The sequence below is a fragment of the Stegostoma tigrinum genome, chromosome 5, assembly GCF_030684315.1.
Source record: "Stegostoma tigrinum isolate sSteTig4 chromosome 5, sSteTig4.hap1, whole genome shotgun sequence".
Lineage (NCBI taxonomy): Eukaryota > Metazoa > Chordata > Chondrichthyes > Orectolobiformes > Stegostomatidae > Stegostoma > Stegostoma tigrinum.
In genome coordinates this window covers 65,712,571-65,735,091 of record NC_081358.1, presented here as the reverse complement: position 1 = coordinate 65,735,091, position 22,521 = coordinate 65,712,571, and the positions used below count along the sequence as shown (strand labels likewise).

At 43.0% G+C, this 22,521-nt stretch overlaps 1 protein-coding gene across 1 annotated transcript in view; it reads left to right on the top strand.

The window, feature by feature from the left end:
• Positions 1-22,521, top strand: part of xkr4 (XK related 4) — a 358,022-nt gene that overhangs the window by 214,088 nt on the left and 121,413 nt on the right. Inside the window, exon 2 of the mRNA XM_048528449.2 lies at positions 22,095-22,294. Within this exon, the coding sequence (XP_048384406.1) occupies positions 22,095-22,294 (200 nt within the window). The remainder of the gene's footprint in view (positions 1-22,094; positions 22,295-22,521) is intronic.

The following is a 22,521-nucleotide window of genomic DNA, read 5'->3' as shown; positions in this document are numbered from 1 at the left end:
TACTTATGCTGCTAAAACACACTTTTTTTTACACTGTAGTTAAAATAAATACAATAAAAGAAGAATTAGTATAACTTAACTTTATTGGAAAATGTAACAGAATAATAGACTATTTAATCACTAAAGAGCAACTGTTTCACTGTAGTAACATCCTATAAACACACCCTTGGCAAAGACAAATTCAGTAAAATTAATTGTCTCACTGGCAATGTTCCTTGATCCAACTGTATCTCTGTGGGTAATCTAGCAAAAAAAACTGAGTAACTCTTTTGCAATCTTTTTTGCTGTGATAGCGTGTAATGGAATGGTCTCCAGAAATCTAGTAGACACATCCATAATGATCAACAAATATTGATTCCCACTTTTGTTTAAAATAGGTATCTGATGCAATCAATTAATACTCTTGTAAAAGATTCCACAATTACTGGAATAGGTATTAATGGAACTGGTTTTGTCATTACCTGAGATTTTCCTATTGCCTGACATGTAGGGCATGTCCAGCAAAATTCCACCATGTCTCTATATAGCTCTTACAATGTTTTTGTATTTTGGCTTAAATTTTCCAAATGACCTCCTATTGGCAATTCATGTGCTACATGCAACACAACCTTTCTATAACCCACCAGGAAGACAGAGCTTCTTCGCATTTCTCATCTGCCATTTCCACTGCTAATCTTAACTCTCTGCTCTTCTAGGAGGTCTCACTACTTCAGAAAGTGAATTTTTGAACTCATGTAATAGAATCATCTCACTCAGAACATCATATTTTGGACCATTTTCAATGCATTTAATTGCCTGTCAAAGTTACTTTGCTTGATCCTTCCAAAGTCTATATATGTCTAACCAGGATCCCTCCTTAGATACTTAAAATATTTTCTGTAGGTGTCTGGCACAAGTTTACATTCACTTTAAGGTGGCTTTTTCACCTCATTATACTCCTCAGATGCTCACATATCTGCAACTAAAGCTGTGAAAACAGATTGGAATGCAGACTAAATTAGCCAGGTTTCCTCACATATTCTTCTGAGATGGCAGTAGCAGAGTTGGCAGTGTTTGGCTCCTGAGTGCAGGGCTTGCCTGCTCATGGCTCATACAGTAGGTTCTGCCACATCCATACAGTTCCTTCGCTATCTTTCCAGCTTGTTAAAGCTTATTATTTGTTTAGGTTGACCTGGGGCCTCCTCCTGATATTCTGGGGGACATTGGGCCCCCATATATCTCCATTCTTGCTCCATCTTGAGTGATAGCATCAAAGGTCGAGCCAGAAACATGTCAGTCAACTTGGTGCTAGGGACCCATCAGTCGACCTCCAGTGTCAGAGGACATGTAGGATCTGTGAAGCGTGACCATGTCCATCTCAGAGGCAGTGGACAAGGAAGCAATGGTGTCAGTGGTGGCAGAAATGGAGCACATTGCCAGGTTCCCAATGACAATGTCAGATGGCAGTGACTGGGGGGGGTGTTAAAACTCACTTAGAGGTAATAGAATCTGGCAATGCTGGAGTCTGAGATAACAAGGTGTAGAGTGGATGAACACAGACGGTCAGCCAGCATCACAGGAGCAGGAAAGCTGATGTTTTGTGTCTGGACCCTTCTTCAGAAATGGGGACAGGGAAGGGGGCTCTGAAATAAATAGAGAGATAGGAAGGCAGTGATAGAAGGTGTATAGTGGAGCAGATAGGTGGAGAGAAGACATACAAGTCAAGGAGGTGGGGATGAAGCTAGTAAAGGTCAGTGTAGGTAGGGAGTTGAGATGAGGGTTGGTCAGTGAGAAGGGAGGGGCAGATAGGTGGGAGGGAAGACAGACAGGTCAAGGAGGCGCGGATGAAGCTAGAAGAGGTGAGTGTAGGTAGGAAGTGGGGACGGGGGCTGGTCAGTGAGTTGAGAGGAGTGGATAGGTAGGAGAGAAGACGGACTGGTCAAGGAGGCGGGGATGAGAGGGGAGTGCTGGTCTTGGGATGAGGTCGGGGTGGGGAGGTTTTGAAGCTCGTAAAGTCCACATTGAGACCATTGGGTTGAGGGAAAATGAGATGCTATTCTTCTAGCTTTCAGGTGACATCGTTATGACACTGGAGGAGGCCCTCCAGTGGCAATATTAAATAAATTTAACTGTAACAGATTCCTCCTCTGATAGTGATGCAAAAACCTCGCTAGGTCTACCTTCCAGCTTTGTTTGGATGAATAATAACAACATGATCACTGGCCATTTAATTTGTTTAGCCACTTTCTCAAAAGAAATGAAAAAGTCTTAGATGTCCTTCTCACGAAACTTCAGCAAGGTCTGGATATATTTAAACAGATCCCCACCAGCCCTTTGGCTATAATGGGATTGCTATCCATCACCATCATCATCACTACACCTATCTTTCACCTCTACCTCTGCCATTTTAGGCCAGATTTGACTTTTTAATTCCAACCTCCAAAGTTCAAAAACTGGTTCGTTCTCCCTCCTTCTGCTCGGGCCTTCCTTTCCTTTTCTTTTTCCTGTGCTGGAGCTATTCCCACATTTTGTATTCCTTCTGCTTTCATTCATTATTCAAATTGTTTCATTTCCTTTTTGCTTTATTTTTCTTTTGCTTTAATTCAAGCTGCTTCATTTGCAATTGAATTTTAGCCATTTCCAAAGCTTGTGATAGCAATTCCGACAATTGTAAACGTCAAGCTATTGCTGCAATTATCTCCCCTTTTTGCACAGGCAAAGGCCATGTTAACTCCAGCTTGTCTGCCAATCCCAAAAGCTTGTCTTCCTCACTTTCTGTAAAACTCCCAAAGTGACTTCTTCCATACCCAGGAAAGACTGAGAGACTGAAAGAGCCATTATCACACAAGCACACCTTATTTAAACCAACCGAATGCAAAATTTGAAAAGAGAACACTAGCACACACCGCTCACTGTGTTTGAGTCCAATAATCCTAAATCCAACCTAGAATTAGCAATTTTGCTCCCAACTAGCACCCTTAAATTGTTATGGATCTAACCAAACCCCCTCAAAATATATTAAGAAGATAGACTAGATGCCAACTTTTGCTTATTTTGAAAGGCAAGTATAAGGCATTGTGTTGTGGATACAATTTGATTGGTCAGACCACCAAGCCTGAAGCAAAACTCACTTTATTCTTGTACTACAGTTAACGTAAAAACAACACAAAGAAAAATTGGAATTGATTATTTAACTGCTAAACAGCAACTGTTTATTAAAGTAACGTCCTATAAACATACTTTTGGCAAAGGCAAATTCAGCAAAATGGATCATCTTACAGGCAATGTTTGTCCAGTCCATTAACAATAGAACATCAAGAGAAAATTCCAGCAGACAGACAGAATTCCAGCATTTCGCTGTTGCAGGGTAAAATTTATAGCAGTTTCCGAACTCAACAGCCACTGAAAGTTAAAAGCTAAAATCCTGGTTAAACGGGAGCTTCAGCCCACTTCTTCATGCAGCTTCTATTTTTCCAACTTTAAAAGAAAACAAAGCCTCAAAAGCTGTTTATTTTATTGGCTTTGAGCAGACACTCAGCACTATCTCAACTTCTCTTCATGAAATACTGGACAAAATACACCCCTTAAAGCTACAGAATTATCACATTGCTGAAGCTCCAGGCCATGTGATAATGAGAGGCATAGATAGAGTCGATAGCCAGAGACTATTTCCCAGGGCAGAAATGGCTAGCACGAGGGGTCATAGTTTTAAGCTGGTTGGTGGAAAGTATAGAGGGGATGTCAGAGGCAGGTTCTTTACGCAGAGAGTTGTGAGAGCATGGAATGCGTTGCCAGCAGCAGTTGTGGAAGCAAGGTCATTGGGGTCATTTAAGAGACTGCTGGACATGCATATGGTCACAGAAATTTGAGGGTGCATCCATGAGGATCAATGGTCGGCACAACATTGTGGGCTGAAGGGCCTGTTCTGTGCTGTACTGTTCTATGTTCTATGTTCTATGTTCTATGTTTATTTTCTTAATCCAAATTTCTTTCCTGTTGTTTCTTCACCTCCTGATGAGCATGTATTCATAATTGTTGGTAGTTGCCTGTTATATTCTAAAAGAGCTTATTCTTTTTGTATAAGCATCGGAACAGATTGCAGTTTATTGATTTTCAGCTCTTCATAGCACAATCAGACTGTGAATAAACCCCACAGGAGCCACTAGGAAGGAGTCAGAAACCTGGCTAATTTTGCTAAAGTGGTAAGACCAAAGAAAGCAACACTGTCTCCACCCTGAAGAGTGAGACCTACTGACTGGAATCAGATTTAAGATGAGGATGGAAAAGAATAATGAACAATCTGTAGTAAGAATAATTAATTGGGGAATACCTGACTTCAGTTGGGAAAGAATGAAGCTGGGCTGGATAGACTGGGGCCAAAGGTTGCTCTAGAAAACTGTAGCTGACCAATGGGAAATTTTCAAAGAAGAAGCGATTTGAGTATCGTCAAGTATATTCCCTAACAAGGGAAAGATAGGACAAACAAATGCAGAGCTTCCTGGTTGATAAAGGAGATAGAAGTTAAGACAAAAAAAAGTGTACTTATTACAGGCATCAGGCTCAAAATAAAATAGAAACCTGAAAGGATCAGAATGGAGGTAAAACAGCAAATAAGAACTAAGATGTGATACTGTGAAAAGAGCCAGAAAAGCTACAAAAGGGAATTCAAAAGCCTTCTATTGACATATAAATAGTAAAGCAGTAGTAATAGAAAAGTGAGGTCACTGACAGACCAAAAATGGGATTTACACATGGAAGTGGGAGGCATTGTTGACTTAATAAATGAATATTTTGCATTTGTCTTACCAAGGAATGATAAGCTACCCAGTTATGGTGATAAAGAAGGAAATTCAGTCACTAGAAATATTCAACATTGATAAAAGGGTGGAATTGTATTGAATGCCTGTACTTAAAGTTGACAAGACACTGAGACTAGATAAATTAGAGCTAATGAAGGAAATTATTTTGGAAATTGCAGAAGCACTGGGAATGTGACAAGAGACAGTAATGTCTCATGAATGTTTTTGGGCTGGAGAAAGAAAGGAGGGAAGGGATTGCTGCCCCTTTGGCAATGTTTTTTGCATCATCACTGTCCACTGGAGTAGTACCAGAAGATTGGCGGGTGGCAAATGTCATTCCCTTGTTTAGGAAAGGGAACAGGGAGAAACCTAGAAATGACAGGCCAGCCATTCTTACTTCTTGGAATATTGGAGAGACGCTGAGAGATAATATTTATGATTATTTGGAAAAGCACAGTTTGATTAGAAATAGTCAGCATGGCTTTGTGAGGAGCAGGTCATGCCTCACAAGCCTTATTGAATTCTTTCAGGATGTGACAAAACACATCAATGAAGGTAGAATACTAGATGTGGTGTATGTGGATTTTAGCAAGGCATTCAATAAGGTTCCACATGGTAGGCTCATTCAGAAAGTAAGGAGGCATGGGATTCATGGAAATTTGGCTTCCTGGATACAAAACTGGCTGTCAAATATATGACAGAGAGTTGTAGTAAATGAAAAGGGACTCAGCCTGGAGTTCAGAGACAAGTGGTGTTCTGCAGGGCTGTATTCTGGGACCTCTGCTCTTTGTGATCTTTATATATGACTTGGATGAGGAAGTGGAAGGGTGGGCTAGTAAGTTTGCAAGTAACACTAAGGTTGGTTGAGTTATGGACAGGGTGGAGGGTGGTTGTAGGTTGAAACAGGACACTAACAGGATGCCGAGCTGAGCAAAGAAGTGGCAGATGGAATTTAACTCGGAAGATATGAAATGATTCATTTTGCAAGGTCGAGTTTGAATGCTGAATAAAGGGTTAATGGCAGGATTCTCGGCAGGATGGAGGAACAGAGAGATTTTGAGGTCCACGCCCACATATCCCTCAAAGTCACTACAAGTTGATAGGGTTGTAAAGAAGGCATATGGTGTGTTGGCTTTCATTGACAAGGGAATTGAGTTTAAGTGCCATGAGGTTAAGCTGCAGCTCTAAAAAACTCTGGTTAGACCACACTTGGAATGTTGTGTTCAGTTTTGGTCGCCTCATTATAGGAAGGATATGGAAGCTTCAGAGAGGGTGCAGAGGACATTTACAAGGAGGCATTTACCTGGACTGGAGGACAGGTCTTATGAGAAAAGGTTGAAGGAGTCCGGGCTTTTTTCGTTGAAGTGAAAAAGGATGAGAGGTGACTTCGTAGTGGTATACAAGATGATGAGAGACATAGATAGAGTGGAATGACAGAGACTTTTTCCGAGGGCAGAAATAACTATTACAAGGGGGCATAATTTTAAGGTGATTGGAGGAAGATATCGGGGAGATGTCAAGAGGTGGGCTCTTTACACAGAGAGTGGTGGGCGTGTGGAATGCTCTGCCAGCAATGGTAGAGGAGTCAGACACTTTAGAGACTTTTAAGAGACTCTTGGATAGGCACATGGAGGATAGTAAAATGAAGGATATGCAGCGTAGACTGATTTAGAAGGATAATAGGTCAGCACAACATCATGGGCCAAGGGCTTATGCTGTGCTGCACTGTTCCATGTTCTATGTTCTGTTTGTAATGAAGTTTTCCATAGGTTGATATTGGAACCTTTGTTTTTTCTGATATATATTAGGTGTTGATTATTGTGAAAAAAAGACACATTTTGTTGAAGCATTTTGTCTTGCATGCAATAGGACAATTTGCAAGAATATCAATTTAAGATGAAAAACCAACATTTATACTATGTGAGAGTAGAATGCTGATTTACCCACTACACCAATGAGGGTTGATAAAGAGCTGTCCAAGGAACAAAACCGGAATTACTGTGAGTGTTGTTTGATTGTAGTGAACCTTAGTGGTGGGTGGGGGGGGGGGTCATAAACTCCACATATGAGCATATGATTAAACAACTTTGAACTTGATCTTGATGTCTGATGCTGTGAAATCATATTTCTCTTAATATGAACACATGAGCATTTATCTTCCATAGTTCAGCTAAAAGGAGCAGCAGAGTACAAAGCACAGTGACTGGTTTATCTCTAGTTGCAAAGTATGTGCATAATTTTCCGTACCCAGTAGACATGGCATTGGGAGCTTGTGAGGTGGGAAAATTTCTAAAAATGGCATCAGGTCAAGATCCTGATCAGATCATATATTCTTCCATCCTTCCCTGGGGCAGCATGTTAATCCAGTCAAGCCTCCCGTGAGTCTGGCAGAAAACAATTTGAGATACCCAAAAAGCAATCAATAGCTTACTCAAGCATAAAATCCTTTATTTCTCAACAGTGCGCAGTTTGATGTTGGCTCCACAACTCAATAGAAAAAAGCTAATGCACAGCAGAAATTCATCATAAAGTAGAACTGACCTGATAAGAACACTATAAAGGGTGAGCCAAATTAATCTGTGGTCAGCTAAATTAAAAGGATTACACTGGCAAGATTAGTTCTTTCAGCCTAAATGTATTGATTTTGTTGAGGATGGCAACATTGTACAACTTATAGGTATTTGTGAACTACCTTATTTTCCGCAAGACCTCCTTGAGACATGGGGTCTACATATTTTGAAATTAGTTGGACTTCTGAGGGAAAGATTCAATGTACTCCAGGTATAATGGGGACAGCACCTTCAACAACAGCTGCTATCCATGCCATAGTCATCTATATTTGCATGAAACAGATAGACTCAGAGCTGCATTTCAAAGAAGCAGTACACTGAACACATTGCCTGCAATCTATGGTTGGCTTCCTAAGTCTGTCTAAACAAGCAGGGCGTCAGAAAGCTCTGGCTGTCACAGTAAGTGGCTGCAGTTATCTGCAGCCTTTTGGACGCAGGGTTGTCAAGATGAAGTTAGCCATTTTTAAATCATGCACGCAACTGCATCTGCCAGATCGCTAATGAATTGATTTGAGAGCTTCAATCAACTATGAGATGAATGACGCCAGTCAAACCCGGGGACTATTGGCTTTGCTTCATTGCAGGGCCTCGCACAGATCCCGAAGCTTATAAACCATTCCCAGGTGACAATCAGGATTCCACCAGAACAGCCACATCTATTTGTTAATTGAAAGAGCTTCCACTCCTTTAATGCAGCTACTTTGAGACCATTGCAGTTCAATAGTAATGTGCATCATTTGTCTAGGAAACTGCAATCATTCCTTTATTCTTCAGTGTTCTCATGTTCCAAAGGTTTTTCTCCATTAGACAACCTCAGTTGGCTGTTGGGTGACATTGGTTACCCAATCAAGGCCTGATTTATGGACCCAGTAAGGAGGCGCAGAGTAGTTACAACTGAAGTTATCTCACCATCAGGACCATAATAAGACATGCCATTAGTTTGCTAAAAATATTCCCCTGCATTAACAGATCTGGAATCATCCTTCAAAACACCACACCAGGGTTTTCCTGAATTACCTGGTTTGCAAGCTCTTAACAACAGGGCACTGCTGAGAGGACTGAAACCAGTACTAAACCAAGACAGCTCCTGCAGCCTCAGAAGAGGAAAAGCATACAGAAGCAATTGGCAGCAAAAGGCATTGATTTTCCTGGCAGAGAAATCTGTAATAACCTTACCCAGGAATGAAGGCTTCGGACCATAGACATTTTCTCAATACATTAATGATTACTTCTATATGTCTCTGTGGCTTCATCAGATCTGGAAGCTGGCTGTTCATGGGGGTGGCCCATGAGCTCCTGGATCTGTGTAAGATCTTGCAATAGAAGTAGCACCAACAGTCCCTAGGTTTGACTGGTTTCATTCAGCTCATAGTTGATTGAGAGCCTGCAAAACAATTCATCACTGGTCTGGCAGATGTATTTGCATGCTGCATTTGTGCAAGTCGACCCCACACCAGCAAATCTCTTCTGTACAGAATTCAGACATGGCATATTCACAGCCTTACTAGCTTATCATTCTGTTTTTATTTAACCAGAATGGAACTAAACAGGTAAATATGAGAATTCAGCAAAGTAGAAGTTATGACAATGAGTAGCTCACAATAAGTCATTCTTTCATTCAAAGACAGAGCTCGATGGAGCAAGAGAAATGTATAATGCATCAAATGATTCTCTTTCTGCCACAATGACCTTTTCTTAGTATATTTTCAATTACTTCTGTACGTCTCTGTGGCTTCATCAGAGCTAGAGACAAGCTATTCATTCCCCTGTTCAAATACTCAAGATGCCTTTGCCATTGTTTTCTGGATTTTGAAGTTTATGAACAATGTAAAATCACCCCACCAAGATCTTTGCTGGAGAAGAATTGATTGTCATGGAAGGGTACAGCAATGTGGGGCTCAGACGTGGATACATGAAGGACAATGGCCATGGCGCGGGGAACGCTTGAAAAGAGGACCCTGTATTATTCTCCTTCTTCATCTCTGTCAGAGTTGACCGGCACATGCATGATTGAATTGAATGAATTCAATTGAATGATAACCAAATGCAGGAGAGAGTTTGCTATTCATTGCATCATAAGATGCCCTGTGCACATGTTATTTAGTACTTTCATCTATCACAATCTGCATCATACAATTAATTTCACGGGACAGATTTTCAGAAATTGGGCATTCAACTATATCTGTTAAGAAATGGCACCTCCACAATTGTGCAGATCATTAGTTTTCACATATTGAATCACATGGAAACAGGACCTTTGGCCCAACAAGTCCACACCGACCCTTGCAGCATCCCACCCAGACCCATTCTCTTATAACCTACCTAATCTACACATCCCTGAACACAATGGGCGATTTAGCATAGCCAGTCCACCTAGCCTGCACATCTTTGGACTGTGGGAGGGGACCAGAGTACTCAGAATAAACCCATGCAGACACAGAGACAGTGTGCAAACTCCACCCAGGCAGTCGACCAAGGGTGAAATTGAACCCAGGTCCCTGGCGCTGTGAGGCAGCAGTGCTAACTGCTGAGCACCGTGCTCAGAGGTTTCATTCAGAGATGTGTTGGTTAACTGCTATCATCAGTTATGTAATTGTTGACGGTATCCAGGTGGCAATGGGTGTAGAGGTGGAGTGGAATTGCAGAATTGTAAACACAATCACATTGACTCTAAGATGACAACCTACCCAACATACACCTGCAAACAAAGTACACCAATTATGCAGATATAGTCATCTGAACAAAACCAATTTGCCAACTGGTTGCATGCCAGGGTTTTATGCGTAATAGCTTGAGGAGCAGGCTAGTTGGTTAAAGATTCTTCCCAATCAGCTATAGATAGCCCTGCAAGTTGGTGTCCTCACATTGAACATGCGACAGGAAGCAAAACAGTGCACGGTTTGGAGGCCATATGTAAAGTGTGCACACTATTTCATTAGTTATAACGTTATTCAAATTCAGTTTAACAGTTAAAACATATAAGCTATTAACCTGAAATAACAGTGGATTTTCAGTGTTACATATGCAATTACTAATGACATAATGCATTAAAGAACTCATAAAGTGTGTCACAGTTACAGGATCTGCTCCTATCTTCTATGTTTCTCTGACATTTTTAAATATATAAGATCTTGATTTAAGTAGCGGAGGGTAAAATAGATACTTGAAAATTAAACAATAAAATTGGCTAACATCTTTGAGTATCCGCATATTTATACAGCACTTTATTTTATAATTCAAACATTTCAAAGCAGTTACTTCAGCAGTGCAGTCACTACTGCAACCAGAGCCATTCATAGTCCTGCAGTATCTTGCACCAATGCCCAACTTTTCATGCATGTGCCAATTCTATATACAAGCTGTTTAAAGCCTAAGATACTACAATAAGCCTAATTTTGTGCAGTTGCGCCTATTTTTCAATATAACCCTCAGATACCTTTCTTCTCCTCCCTGGACTGAAATTGGCAAATGAGCAGAAATATTCCAGACATATCTGGCATGAATTACTGAGAGGTGCTTTCTTTTCATTGAACTACAAAAATACTTTTTATTTATTTTTAATTATGAAATGATTTCTCAAAACAGGACTTCTAAGTTGAAAGGTATTCAGTTTTATAAAGATTGGAGTATTATACTATGTAATGCACAAATATGAACGCTCTAAAGGTCCAATGTGTAATTGGCCTGACTCTATGAAGCTAAAATATCTGATGATTATGAATAGGTAACTCATTGACACTTGAGTCTCAAAGACAGATCCAGAATCCCCGCTCTCCTTTCTCCATACAATGATAAAAGGGAAATTTCATCATCAAGCTAGTACCCTCTACCTATTCCTACACTATAATTCTTCAAATCAACACATTTTTTTTCTCCTGTATCTCCAGCTATTGCTTTGTTCTGTAAAGCATTACTACACCAATACTCCAATAATAGCTACTGAGTATGTGTGTAGGATGTTATGTCATGATGATGGCAGATTACACAGGATTGAAATCTGATGGTAGAGAGCTTCAGAAATGCTTTAGATTAGATTAGATTCCCTACAGTGTGGAAACAAGCCCTTTGACCCAACAAGTCCACACCACCCCTTGGAGCATCCCACCCAGACCCATCCCCCCATAACCCACACACCCCTGAACACTAAGGGCAATTTAGCATGGCCGATTCACCTAGCCTGCACATTTTTGGGCTGTGGGAGGAAACTGGAGCACCCGGAGGAAACCCACACAGACACAGGGAGAATATGCAAACTCCACACATACAGTCGCCCAAGGCTGGAATTGAACCCGGGTCCCTGGTGCTGTGAGGCTGCAGTGCTAACCACTGAGCCACTGTGCCGCCCCCAAATTTGCACATACTGTCTTCTGGAATATTCTACAATACATATATATGACGTTTAAAGGAGTAAATGTTATTTGTTTGCGCAAGCCGGCATAGTCCTTGAATGCAGCAAGCTCCTAAAAACAAAAAATGATATTCCTACTTGGTGGCTAGTGTAGACCAAGCCCAGTGTCTCTTTATCTCAGCAATGAGGCCTGGGTTCAAGTCCACCTGTTCCAGTGGTGTTTAATTACATGTCTGAGCAAGATGTTTTGACAGTTATATGGCCAAACCCCTACAATAATTACCAAAACCTTAAGCCCCAATCTACTATAATAATAAAATGTGAGGCTGGATGAACACAGCAGGCCAAGCAGCATCTCAGGAGCACAAAAGCTGACGTTTCAGGCCTAGACCCTTCATCAGAGAGGGGGATGGGGGGAGGGAACTGGAATAAATAGGGAGAGAGGGGGAGGCGGACCGAAGATGGAGAGTAAAGAAGATAGGTGGAGAGGGTGTAGGTGGGGAGGTAGGGAGGGGATAGGTCAGTCCAGGGAAGACGGACAGGTCAAGGAGGTGGGATGAGGTTAGTAGGTAGCTGGGGGTGCGGCTTGGGGTGGGAGGAAGGGATGGGTGAGAGGAAGAACCGGTTAGGGAGGCAGAGACAGGTTGGACTGGTTTTGGGATGCAGTGGGTGGGGGGGAAGAGCTGGGCTGGTTGTGTGGTGCAGTGGGGGGAGGGGATGCACTGGGCTGGTTTAGGGATGCAGTAGGGGAAGGGGAGATTTTGAAACTGGTGAAGTCCACATTGATACCATATGGCTGCAGGGTTCCCAGGCAGAATATGAGTTGCTGTTCCTGCAACCTTCGGGTGGCATCATTGTGGCAGTGCAGGAGGCCCATGATGGACATGTCATCAAGAGAATGGGAGGGGGAGTGGAAATGGTTTGCGACTGGGAGGTGCAGTTGTTTGTTGCGAACTGAGCGGAGGTGTTCTGCAAAGCGATCCCCAAGCCTCCGCTTGGTTTCCCCAATGTAGAGGAAGCCGCACCGGGTACAGTGAATGCAGTATACCACATTGGCAGATGTGCAGGTGAACCTCTGCTTAATGTGGAATGTCATCTTGGGGCCTGGGATGGGGGTGAGGGAGGAGGTGTGGGGACAAGTGTAGCATTTCCTGCGGTTGCAGGGGAAGCTGCCGGGTGTGGTGGGGTTGGAGGGCAGTGTGGAGCGAACAAGGGAGTCACGGAGAGAGTGGTCTCTCCGGAAAGCAGACAGGGGAGGGGATGGAAAAATGTCTTGGGTGGTGGGGTCGGATTGTAAATGGCGGAAGTGTCGGAGGATAATGCGTTGTATCCGGAGGTTGGTAGGGTGGTGTGTGAGAACGAGGGGGATCCTCTTGGGGCGGTTGTGGCGGGGGCGGGGTGTGAGGGATGTGTCGCGGGAAATGCGGGAGACGCGGTCAAGGGCGTTCTCAATCACCGTGGGGGGAAAGTTGCGGTCCTTAAAGAACTTGGACATCTGGGATGTGCGGGAGTGGAATGTCTTATCGTGGGAGCAGATGCGGCGGAGGCGGAGGAATTGGGAATAGGGGATGGAATTTTTGCAGGAGGGTGGGTGGGAGGAGGTGTATTCTAGGTAGCTGTGGATGCAGTATACCACATTGGCAGATGTGCAGGTGAACCTCTGCTTAATGTGGAATGTCATCTTGGGGCCTGGGATGGGGGTGAGGGAGGAGGTGTGGGGACAAGTGTAGCATTTCCTGCGGTTGCAGGGGAAGCTGCCGGGTGTGGTGGGGTTGGAGGGCAGTGTGGAGCGAACAAGGGAGTCACGGAGAGAGTGGTCTCTCCGGAAAGCAGACAGGGGAGGGGATGGAAAAATGTCTTGGGTGGTGGGGTCGGATTGTAAATGGCGGAAGTGTCGGAGGATAATGCGTTGTATCCGGAGGTTGGTAGGGTGGTGTGTGAGAACGAGGGGGATCCTCTTGGGGCGGTTGTGGCGGGGGCGGGGTGTGAGGGATGTGTCGCGGGAAATGCGGGAGACGCGGTCAAGGGCGTTCTCAATCACCGTGGGGGGAAAGTTGCGGTCCTTAAAGAACTTGGACATCTGGGATGTGCGGGAGTGGAATGTCTTATCGTGGGAGCAGATGCGGCGGAGGCGGAGGAATTGGGAATAGGGGATGGAATTTTTGCAGGAGGGTGGGTGGGAGGAGGTGTATTCTAGGTAGCTGTGGGAGTCGGTGGGCTTGAAATGGACATCAGTTACAAGCTGGTTGCCTGAGATGGAGACTGAGAGGTCCAGGAAGGTGAGGGATGTGCTGGAGATGGCCCAGGTGAACTGAAGGTTGGGGTGGAAGGTGTTGGTGAAGTGGATGAACTGTTCGAGCTCCTCTGGGGAGCAAGAGGCGGCGCCGATACAGTCATCAATGTACCGGAGGAAGAGGTGGGGTTTGGGGCCTGTGTAGGTGCGGAAGAGGGACTGTTCCACGTAACCTACAAAGAGGCAGGCATAGCTGGGGCCCATGCGGGTGCCCATGGCCACCCCCTTTGTCTGTAGGAAGTGGGAGGAGTCAAAAGAGAAGTTGTTGAGTGTGAGGACGAGTTCAGCTAGGCGGATGAGAGTGTCGGTGGAGGGGGCCTGGTCGGGCCTGCGGGACAGGAAGAAGCGGAGGGCCTTGAGGCCATCTCCATGCGGAATGCAGGTGTACAGGGACTGGACGTCCATGGTGAATATGAGGTGTTGGGGGCCAGGGAATTGGAAGTCCTGGAGGAGGTGGAGGGCGTGGGTGGTGTCACGGACATAGGTGGGGAGTTCCTGGACCAAAGGGGAGAAAATGGAGTCCAGATAGGTGGAGATGAGTTCGGTGGGGCAGGAGCAAGCTGAGACGATGGGTCGACCAGGGCAGGCAGGTTTGTGGATTTTGGGAAGGAGATAGAAACGGGCCGTGCGGGGTTGGGGAACAATGAGGTTGGAGGCTGTGGGTGGGAGGTCCCCTGAGGTGATGAGGTCATGAATGGTGTTGGAGATGATGGTTTGGTGCTCGGGTGTGGGGTCATGATCGAGGAGGCGGTAGGAGGTGGTGTCGGAGAGTTGGCGTCTGGCCTCGGCGATGTAGAGGTCAGTGCGCCATACTACCACTGCGCCACCCTTGTCTGCGGGTTTGATGGTGACGTTGGGGTTGGAGCGGAGGGAGCGGAGGGCTGCCCGTTCTGCGGGGGAGAGGTTGGAGTGGGTGAGAGGGGTGGAGAGGTTGAGGCGGTTGATGTCTCGACGGCAGTTGGAGATGAAGAGGTCGAGGGAGGGTATGAGGCCTGGGGGTGGTGTCCAGGAGGAGGACTTGTGTTGGAAGCGGGTGAAGGGGTCAGTGGAAGGAGGGTTGGGTTCCCGGTTGAAGAAGTAGGCGTGGAGGCGAAGACGGCGGAAAAACTGCTCTATGTCCGACCGTGACTGGTATTCGTTGTAGGGGGACAAAGGTGAGCCCCTTGCTCAGGACTGACCGTTCGTCCTCAGTCAGTGGGAGGTCTGGGGGGATGGTGAAGATGCGGCAGGGCTCAGTGTGGCTGTCTCCTCTGGGGTTGCAGGCTGTGGAGGTTGTGGGCGGAGCGATGAGGTCGTCGGCTGTGGGCGGGGTTTCGCCGGCCGTGGGCGGGGTTCCGTCGGCGTCGACCGTGGGCGGGGTTCCGTCAGCGGTGGGAGGATCGGGGTGGGCGGCAGCAGCTGAGGTGAGGGTGGTGTGTGGGCTGTAGTACCTGGACGTGGAGGTGGTGACTGCAGCAGCGGTTCCGGAAGTTCTGTGGCCGGCGGAGGCGGATGTGACGTCATCGGTGGGGTCTCCGGCCGTGTCCTTTGGTCAATGGCGGCGGGTGCGTGGTGGGGGAGGGGCAGGGACAGATGGGATTGAAGGTTCCCTTCTAATAATTGCCCCCGAAACAGCCAGAAACACACCCTTCCCCTTGTAATCTGTTAGTAGAATGGTTAAAAGAAAAAAAAACCCTGATCTTCACTTTACAAATAACAAGAAACAATTAATTTGTTTAACCCTTACAAGGAACAAATTAACAGAATGACCAACAAACTGAATAATTCCCCTCAGACTATTAATTACATCATAACTGGTCTAAATTCTACTGGAATGCTGTTTTACATAAAGTCAAGTCCCACTAATATACACCCAATTCATATGAAGCAGTAAATTATAACTTAATCTCTCCAAATACGAACATACTGTCTTCTGGAATATTCTGTCATCTCTGCTGTCTTCACAAATACCTTTCTTCTGTTAATTCTGCTGTCAGGTATGTTTTATCTCTATAATTTGGAATACTGCGTCCAGTTCTGGGCGCCCTATTATAGGAAAGATGTGGATGCTTTGGAGAGGGTTCAGAGGAGGTTTACCAGGATGCTGCCTGGACTGGAGGGCTTATCTTATGAAGAGAGGTTGACTGAGCTCGGTCTCTTTTCATTGGAGAAAAGGAGGAGGAGAGGGGACCTAATTGAGGTATACAAGATAATGAGAGGCATAGATAGAGTCGATAGCCAGAGACTATTTCCCAGGGCAGAAATGGCTAGCACGAGGGGTCATAGTTTTAAGCTGGTTGGTGGAAAGTATAGAGGGGATGTCAGAGGCAGGTTCTTTACGCAGAGAGTTGTGAGAGCATGGAATGCGTTGCCAGCAGCAGTTGTGGAAGCAAGGTCATTGGGGTCATTTAAGAGACTGCTGGACATGCATATGGTCACAGAAATTTGAGGGTGCATCCATGAGGATCAATGGTCGGCACAACATTGTGGGCTGAAGGGCCTGTTCTGTGCTGTACTGTTCTATGTTCTATGTTCTATGTTCTATGTTCTAATTTCTTCATCGAGGACCGTGAGCTAAAATACTGCGATACCTTTGATTAATTAGACTTTCTTTGACAGCTGAATGGTGCTAACTTTAGCAGATGGCAGATGGCTCTCTCTCTCTCTGAGTTTGGTTTTAAATTAATTGACCATGTTCAAACTCGTTGTCACAACCAAAACAAGACTGCAGTTTTGCCGGCCACCTGTACGGCATTTTTGATACACTTGTTTCACTTTTTGAGGCTGTCTGTACTAGCAATTTCAGCTGCTGCTCACAGGCATACTGTTTTTTTTAATTTTCTAAGTACAGGCAAAGCACAAATCTCTTGAATGAACCACACATTTTAGCTTCCTTCTTTCCAATTCACAATTACTGTACCCAACTTCCTAACTAAATTGATCAGAACATGTCTAGACCAGGCCCAAAATACAGTTGTGGCTGGCAACAAAAAGCCAAAGAAGTTAAGCAGCAAGTAAAGGATTTTGCGGTCAGCCCAGCAATTGAACTGTCAGGACAGCCAGTTACTAGCAAAAAGCATTGCAGAAGACATGGTCTTCAACTTGGATGGCAATGAATGCTTCCCTAACGCTAGCCAAGAAGTTTCCAAAGTATAGAGAACCCCAGACAAACTTAGTAAAGGCAGAGCAGATGTAAGCCATTCCTAACATTCACCTGGGAGAGCGGAGAACCAAAAAATACATCATGTCCGTTCAATGACAGAAAGAAAGTCCACAGTTAGGAAGAATACCCACAAAAAGCCATCTTTGCCATTACTATGGTTGATTTAAAGTAGCCGATCGTTTAAAAAGCCTGCAATTAGAAAGCACAAGATAGGTCTTTAAAGGAAGCCATACACAGGAAATCACTTCGCCTGGGGTGATCATAAGGAATAAAATCAACGAAGAAGTATTGATACTGAAATCAATTGTTATCATACAGACTTTAAATTAGACACAAATACTAAATGGCTTCAAAAATTAACTTGCAGCCTTCATCTGTCAACCTTCAAAGTCCAAAAGTAATTAGCCTCAAAGTCAAAGATCACCTTTAGGTACCATCAACATAAGGACAGGGAAATCAGAAACACTGTTTGTTACCTGGAACCAATCATTCTAACTGTACTGCAGGAAAGCCTAGGTGACTCTCAATCTCATTCTTAAAGTGGCAGAAATCGACAAACAGGAGTAGTAAGTAAATTAAAATGATAATTCACAAAACTCTTCAGGGGCCTGGGAAAACTGAACGCTGTGTTCAACATCACACTAAAAAGCAGCTGCCAAGCTTATTTATTTGCTTATACCAGGAAGGTCCCACACACATTTCTAAAATAGTAAAAAGTGAGATTGAGATTGAGATGATACTTCAACCAAAGGTAATTTTGCCATTTGCAGAAACAACTGTGTAGTGTTCTGCTATGGCACTAACATAGCCATACAGCATTGAAACAGACCCTTCAGTCTATCAAGTCCATGTCAGCCATATTCCCAAACTAAACTAGTCCTGTTTGACTGTGCCTAGCTCATTTCCCTCCAAACCTTTTTCCCAGTTCTAAAAACAAATGGATCAATTAGAATTGTATCAGCAGAAAATATCTATTAACAGAACATACAACAGGAAATACCTCTAATGGTGTCCACAGATGAGAACGCAATGAAACTCAAAAACAGCACAATCTTCACAAAGCTGAATGCTAACAATGGATTTGAACAACTTCCTCTAAATGAGTAGCCAAAACTTTCAACGACCTTCAAAACACTCTTTGGAAATTATTGTTTCCACCAATACATTTTGGTATCGCTTTCACACCAGGGATTTTCCAAAGGTCACTATCCAAAAGACTTGGAGGTTTAGAAACTATATGCTGCATGAATGGCATTCTTATTCATGGATTCACTAAAGATCTACATAGTAAAGTGTATGGTTAGACTTGAAAACATCAAGATGTTTGGCTAATACTAAGTTTGAATTGTGAATTTTCAAAACCAATGAAAGCATTTTTTGGGCCACAATTTTCAGGCAAGAGGAAATGTGTCAAAACCACAGATCCAGGGAGTGTTTTCTCTGGTTGTGAAGTCTAGAATGAGGTGACATTGCCTCAGGTTAAGAGATGGACCACTTAACACTGAGATGGAGTCAGAGTGTCATGGGGATATACAGCACAGAAACAAACCCTTTTGTCCCACTGGTCCATGTCGACTAGATATCCCAAACAGATCTAGTCCCAATTTCCAACATTTGTCCTATATCACTCTAAACTCTTCTTATTCAAGTCCCCTCCTGACGCCTTTTAAATGTAGTGTATAGCTGGAGAAACAGAGAGGGTCCCAACCCAAAATATCAGCTTTCCTACTCCTCTGATACTGCCTGACCTGCTGTGTTCCTCCAGCAGTACACTGTGTTATCTCTAACTCCAGCATCGGCAGTTCTTACTATCTCTGAGCCTTTTAAATGTTGTTATTGTACCAGCCTCCACCACCTCCTCTGGCACCTCATACCATACACACACCACTCCCTGTGTGAAGAAATTGCCCTTAGGTCCCTTCTAAATCTCTCCCTTCTCACCCTAAACTATGACCTTTTATTTTGGACTCCTGTACCCTGGGGAAAAGATCTTGGCTATTCAATCTATCCATTCTCCTCATTATTTTATAAACTTCTATAAGGTCACCCCTCAGTCTCTGACACTCCAGGGAAAACAGCTGCAGCCTGTTCAGTCTCTCCCTTTAGCTCAAACCCTCCAACACTGCAAGATCCTGGTAAATCTTTTCTGAACCCTTTCAGAGGAAAAGATTCTTCACCCAAAGAGTAATGAGGCTATGGAATTTTCTACCACAGAAGGGTTTGTATGCTAAGTCATTGAACATGTTCAAGAAAAGAAAAATGATGAATTGTTAAGATTAATAAAATTGTAAAGGCATCAATGGTTTGAGGCGAAAGCGGGACTATAGCATTGAGCTAGAGGATCAGCCATGATAACATTGAATGATGGTTTTTATGCAAAAGGCTGAATGGCCTACTTCTGTTCATTTTTTCTATGATGCTAGGTAACAGCTCTGTGGGTGTCCATATACCCCAAGGACAGCAGCAGTTCGAGAGTAATTGATAACCAGCAATAGCTTTGGCACCATAATACACATTATCAATTAATGACCAAAAAAAGTAAGCTGGAAAGAAACATAAAAATGGACAGTAAAAATTTCTAAAGATATGTAAAACAAAATCATAGAATCCCTACAGTGTGGAAACAGGTCCTTTGGCCCAAAAAGTCCACACCAGTACACAGAACATCCAGTCCAGACCCATCCCCCGAATCTGCACATCTCTGAACACTATTGGCAATTTAGCTTTGTCAATCCACCTAGCCTGCATATCTTTGGACTGTGAGAAGAAACCGGAGCACCCAAAGGAAACCCACGCAGACATGGGGAGAATGCGCAAACTCCACACAGAGGGTGAAATCAAACCTGGGTCCCTGGTGCTGTGAGGCAGTAGTGCTAACCACTGAGACACCATGCCAAGAATCAAAAGTAGGCTCATCACAGGCAATGTAGCTTATATAATGAAGAAAAGGGAAATGGCAGAGAAGTTAAATAATTACTTTGTGTCTCTCTTTTCAGAAGACACTACAAAGTATTTCCCAGATATAATAGAGATCCAAGGGATGAGTGAGAATTGGACACTGAAGGAAAGTAGTTTTTGTAAAAATATCATTGGAGAAATTTATGGGACCAAAGTTGACAAATGTCCAAGACATGGTGATCCACATCCCAGAATATTAAAGGAGGTGAATATAAAAGTTGTTGATTTCTAGTTGAATATCTTCCAAATTATTTTGATTCTGCAGTATTCAAGTAGAATGGAATGTTGTAAATGTAACTCACAATTACATTTAGAGGAGGAAGAGAGAAAACATAGAACTTCAGACCTTATCTCTTGACAAACAGAAAATTAATGAAAAGAATGAACTCTTCCAAAATAATAAACTGATTCAGGCATGAAGTTATGAAACTGAAATCATGTTTGGCAAACTTGTAAGATTTTTGACAACATTATTTAACAAAGTATATTAGGAAAAAACAGTGATGGAGTGTATTTGGATTTTTAGAAAACTTTCAATGAGGTCTCACATAGGAGGTTAGTAAACAAAATTAGAACATGTGGATAAAGAGTAACTATTGGAATGTGGATTGATTAACAAAAAAGAATATTAAAAATTGAATAAATGGGTCATTATCAGATTGTGGCAAAAGGTGTGCCACAAAGATCAGTATATGCATCCCAACTATTCATTATCCAATATAATTTTTCCAAGTTTGTGGATTACACAAAACAAGGTAGGAATTTTTATTGAGGGGATGATGCAAAGAGGATTTGAAATGGTTTATACAGGCTGCCATGTGGGCAAAAACGTGGCAGGTGAAATATGATACAGTTTTCGAGAAATGTGATATAGATAAGGATGAGGTTTTTGACTTTGAAAAGAAGAATGGAGATGTAGAGTATTTCCTAAATGGAGAGAAACTAGAAAGAATTGAGTTTTAAAGGGATCTGGGTGTCCTTATACATAAACCATTGAGAACTCACATGAAGGTGAAACAAAGCAGTTCATAAAATATGTTGGCCTTTATTATAAGAGAGTTTCAGTACAAGCATCAATAGTTGTGCTTCAATTATATGGAACCTTGGTGAGACCACCCTGAAGTATTGTGAACAGTTGTCCCCTTACCCACAGAAGTATGTGATTTCCATAGAGGGAGATTCTAATCTTGACTTCTGAGATGGTGGGATTGTCCTGTGAATGGAGATTTTGTTTCTGAAATCTATGGAGTTCAGAAAAATGTGACATCATCCATTGAAATTTAAGCAATTCTTAAGGGGCTAGATAAGTAGTTGTACAAAAAGAAGATTCCCCTAGCTGGGAAGGTGTAAGGATTGGGAGGAGGGGCTTGTGTTGTTATCAGGGCATTCAAGAAACAGGTCAGAATCTCTGAATTAGCAACATAACTTTTAGGGCTGTGAGGAAGACATATATCTTCACTCAGAGAGAAGTGTATCTTTAGAATTCTTTTACCCTGGAAAGCTGTGGGAGCTCAGTCATTGAACAAGTTCAAGGCAGAGATCAATAGTTTCCTTAATGCTAATGACATTAAAATATACGAGGATAGTGTGAGAAAATGGTATCAATAAACATTATCAGCCATGATCTAGAATGGTACAACAGACTTACGAGTCTACTCCTGCTCCATTCTCTTACATTTCCTATGTTCCCGTGTTGGTTTTTTTTCGCATGTGTTTTAAAGTTTGGTCAATGATGTACACAGCATTGTCTATCACTGGATTTTAATCAACAATTCATATGCACTACGAAATGTTTGAAATAACAACAACGAAATTTGAAAACTTTCTATTTTTATGTTTTTTTGCCTGATACACCGTTAATCATTTGTGCCCTATTAAATTTCACAGGGTGCTGATGTGCAACTATCCCATACTTCCCACACATACATATGTGTAGATAAATTTTAAATTTTTGTTTAATTTTTGCCATAAAGGGTTTTTTTTAACTTTCCGTCTTTCTCTCAAGGTATTTGCGCACTGTATATCTTGGTATCCGAAGCCGTCATAGTGGGGAGATTGACCGCTGGCGATTTTATTGGAAGATGGTGTATGAATATGCAGATGTAAGTATGTTACATCTGTTGGCGACATTTTTGGAAAGTGCTCCACAGCTTGTGCTGCAGTTGTGCATCATTATTCAGAGCCATCGCTTAGAGGCACTACAAGGTAAGAAATGATCCATTTACCAAAAAAAATTGTAAAACACTTATTTCTACTGTAATTGTGGGGCATAAATTGTAATTACAGCGTGAAAATAAATAATTTTATCCAATTAGTTCATGGCGGTGTTTAACTTGCATTTGAGTCCACATTCATATTCTGTCCGAATAGCCCATCATTTCCCTTACCTGCATCCATGCAATTAAGTATTCTTAAGTATTGAAATGTACCTG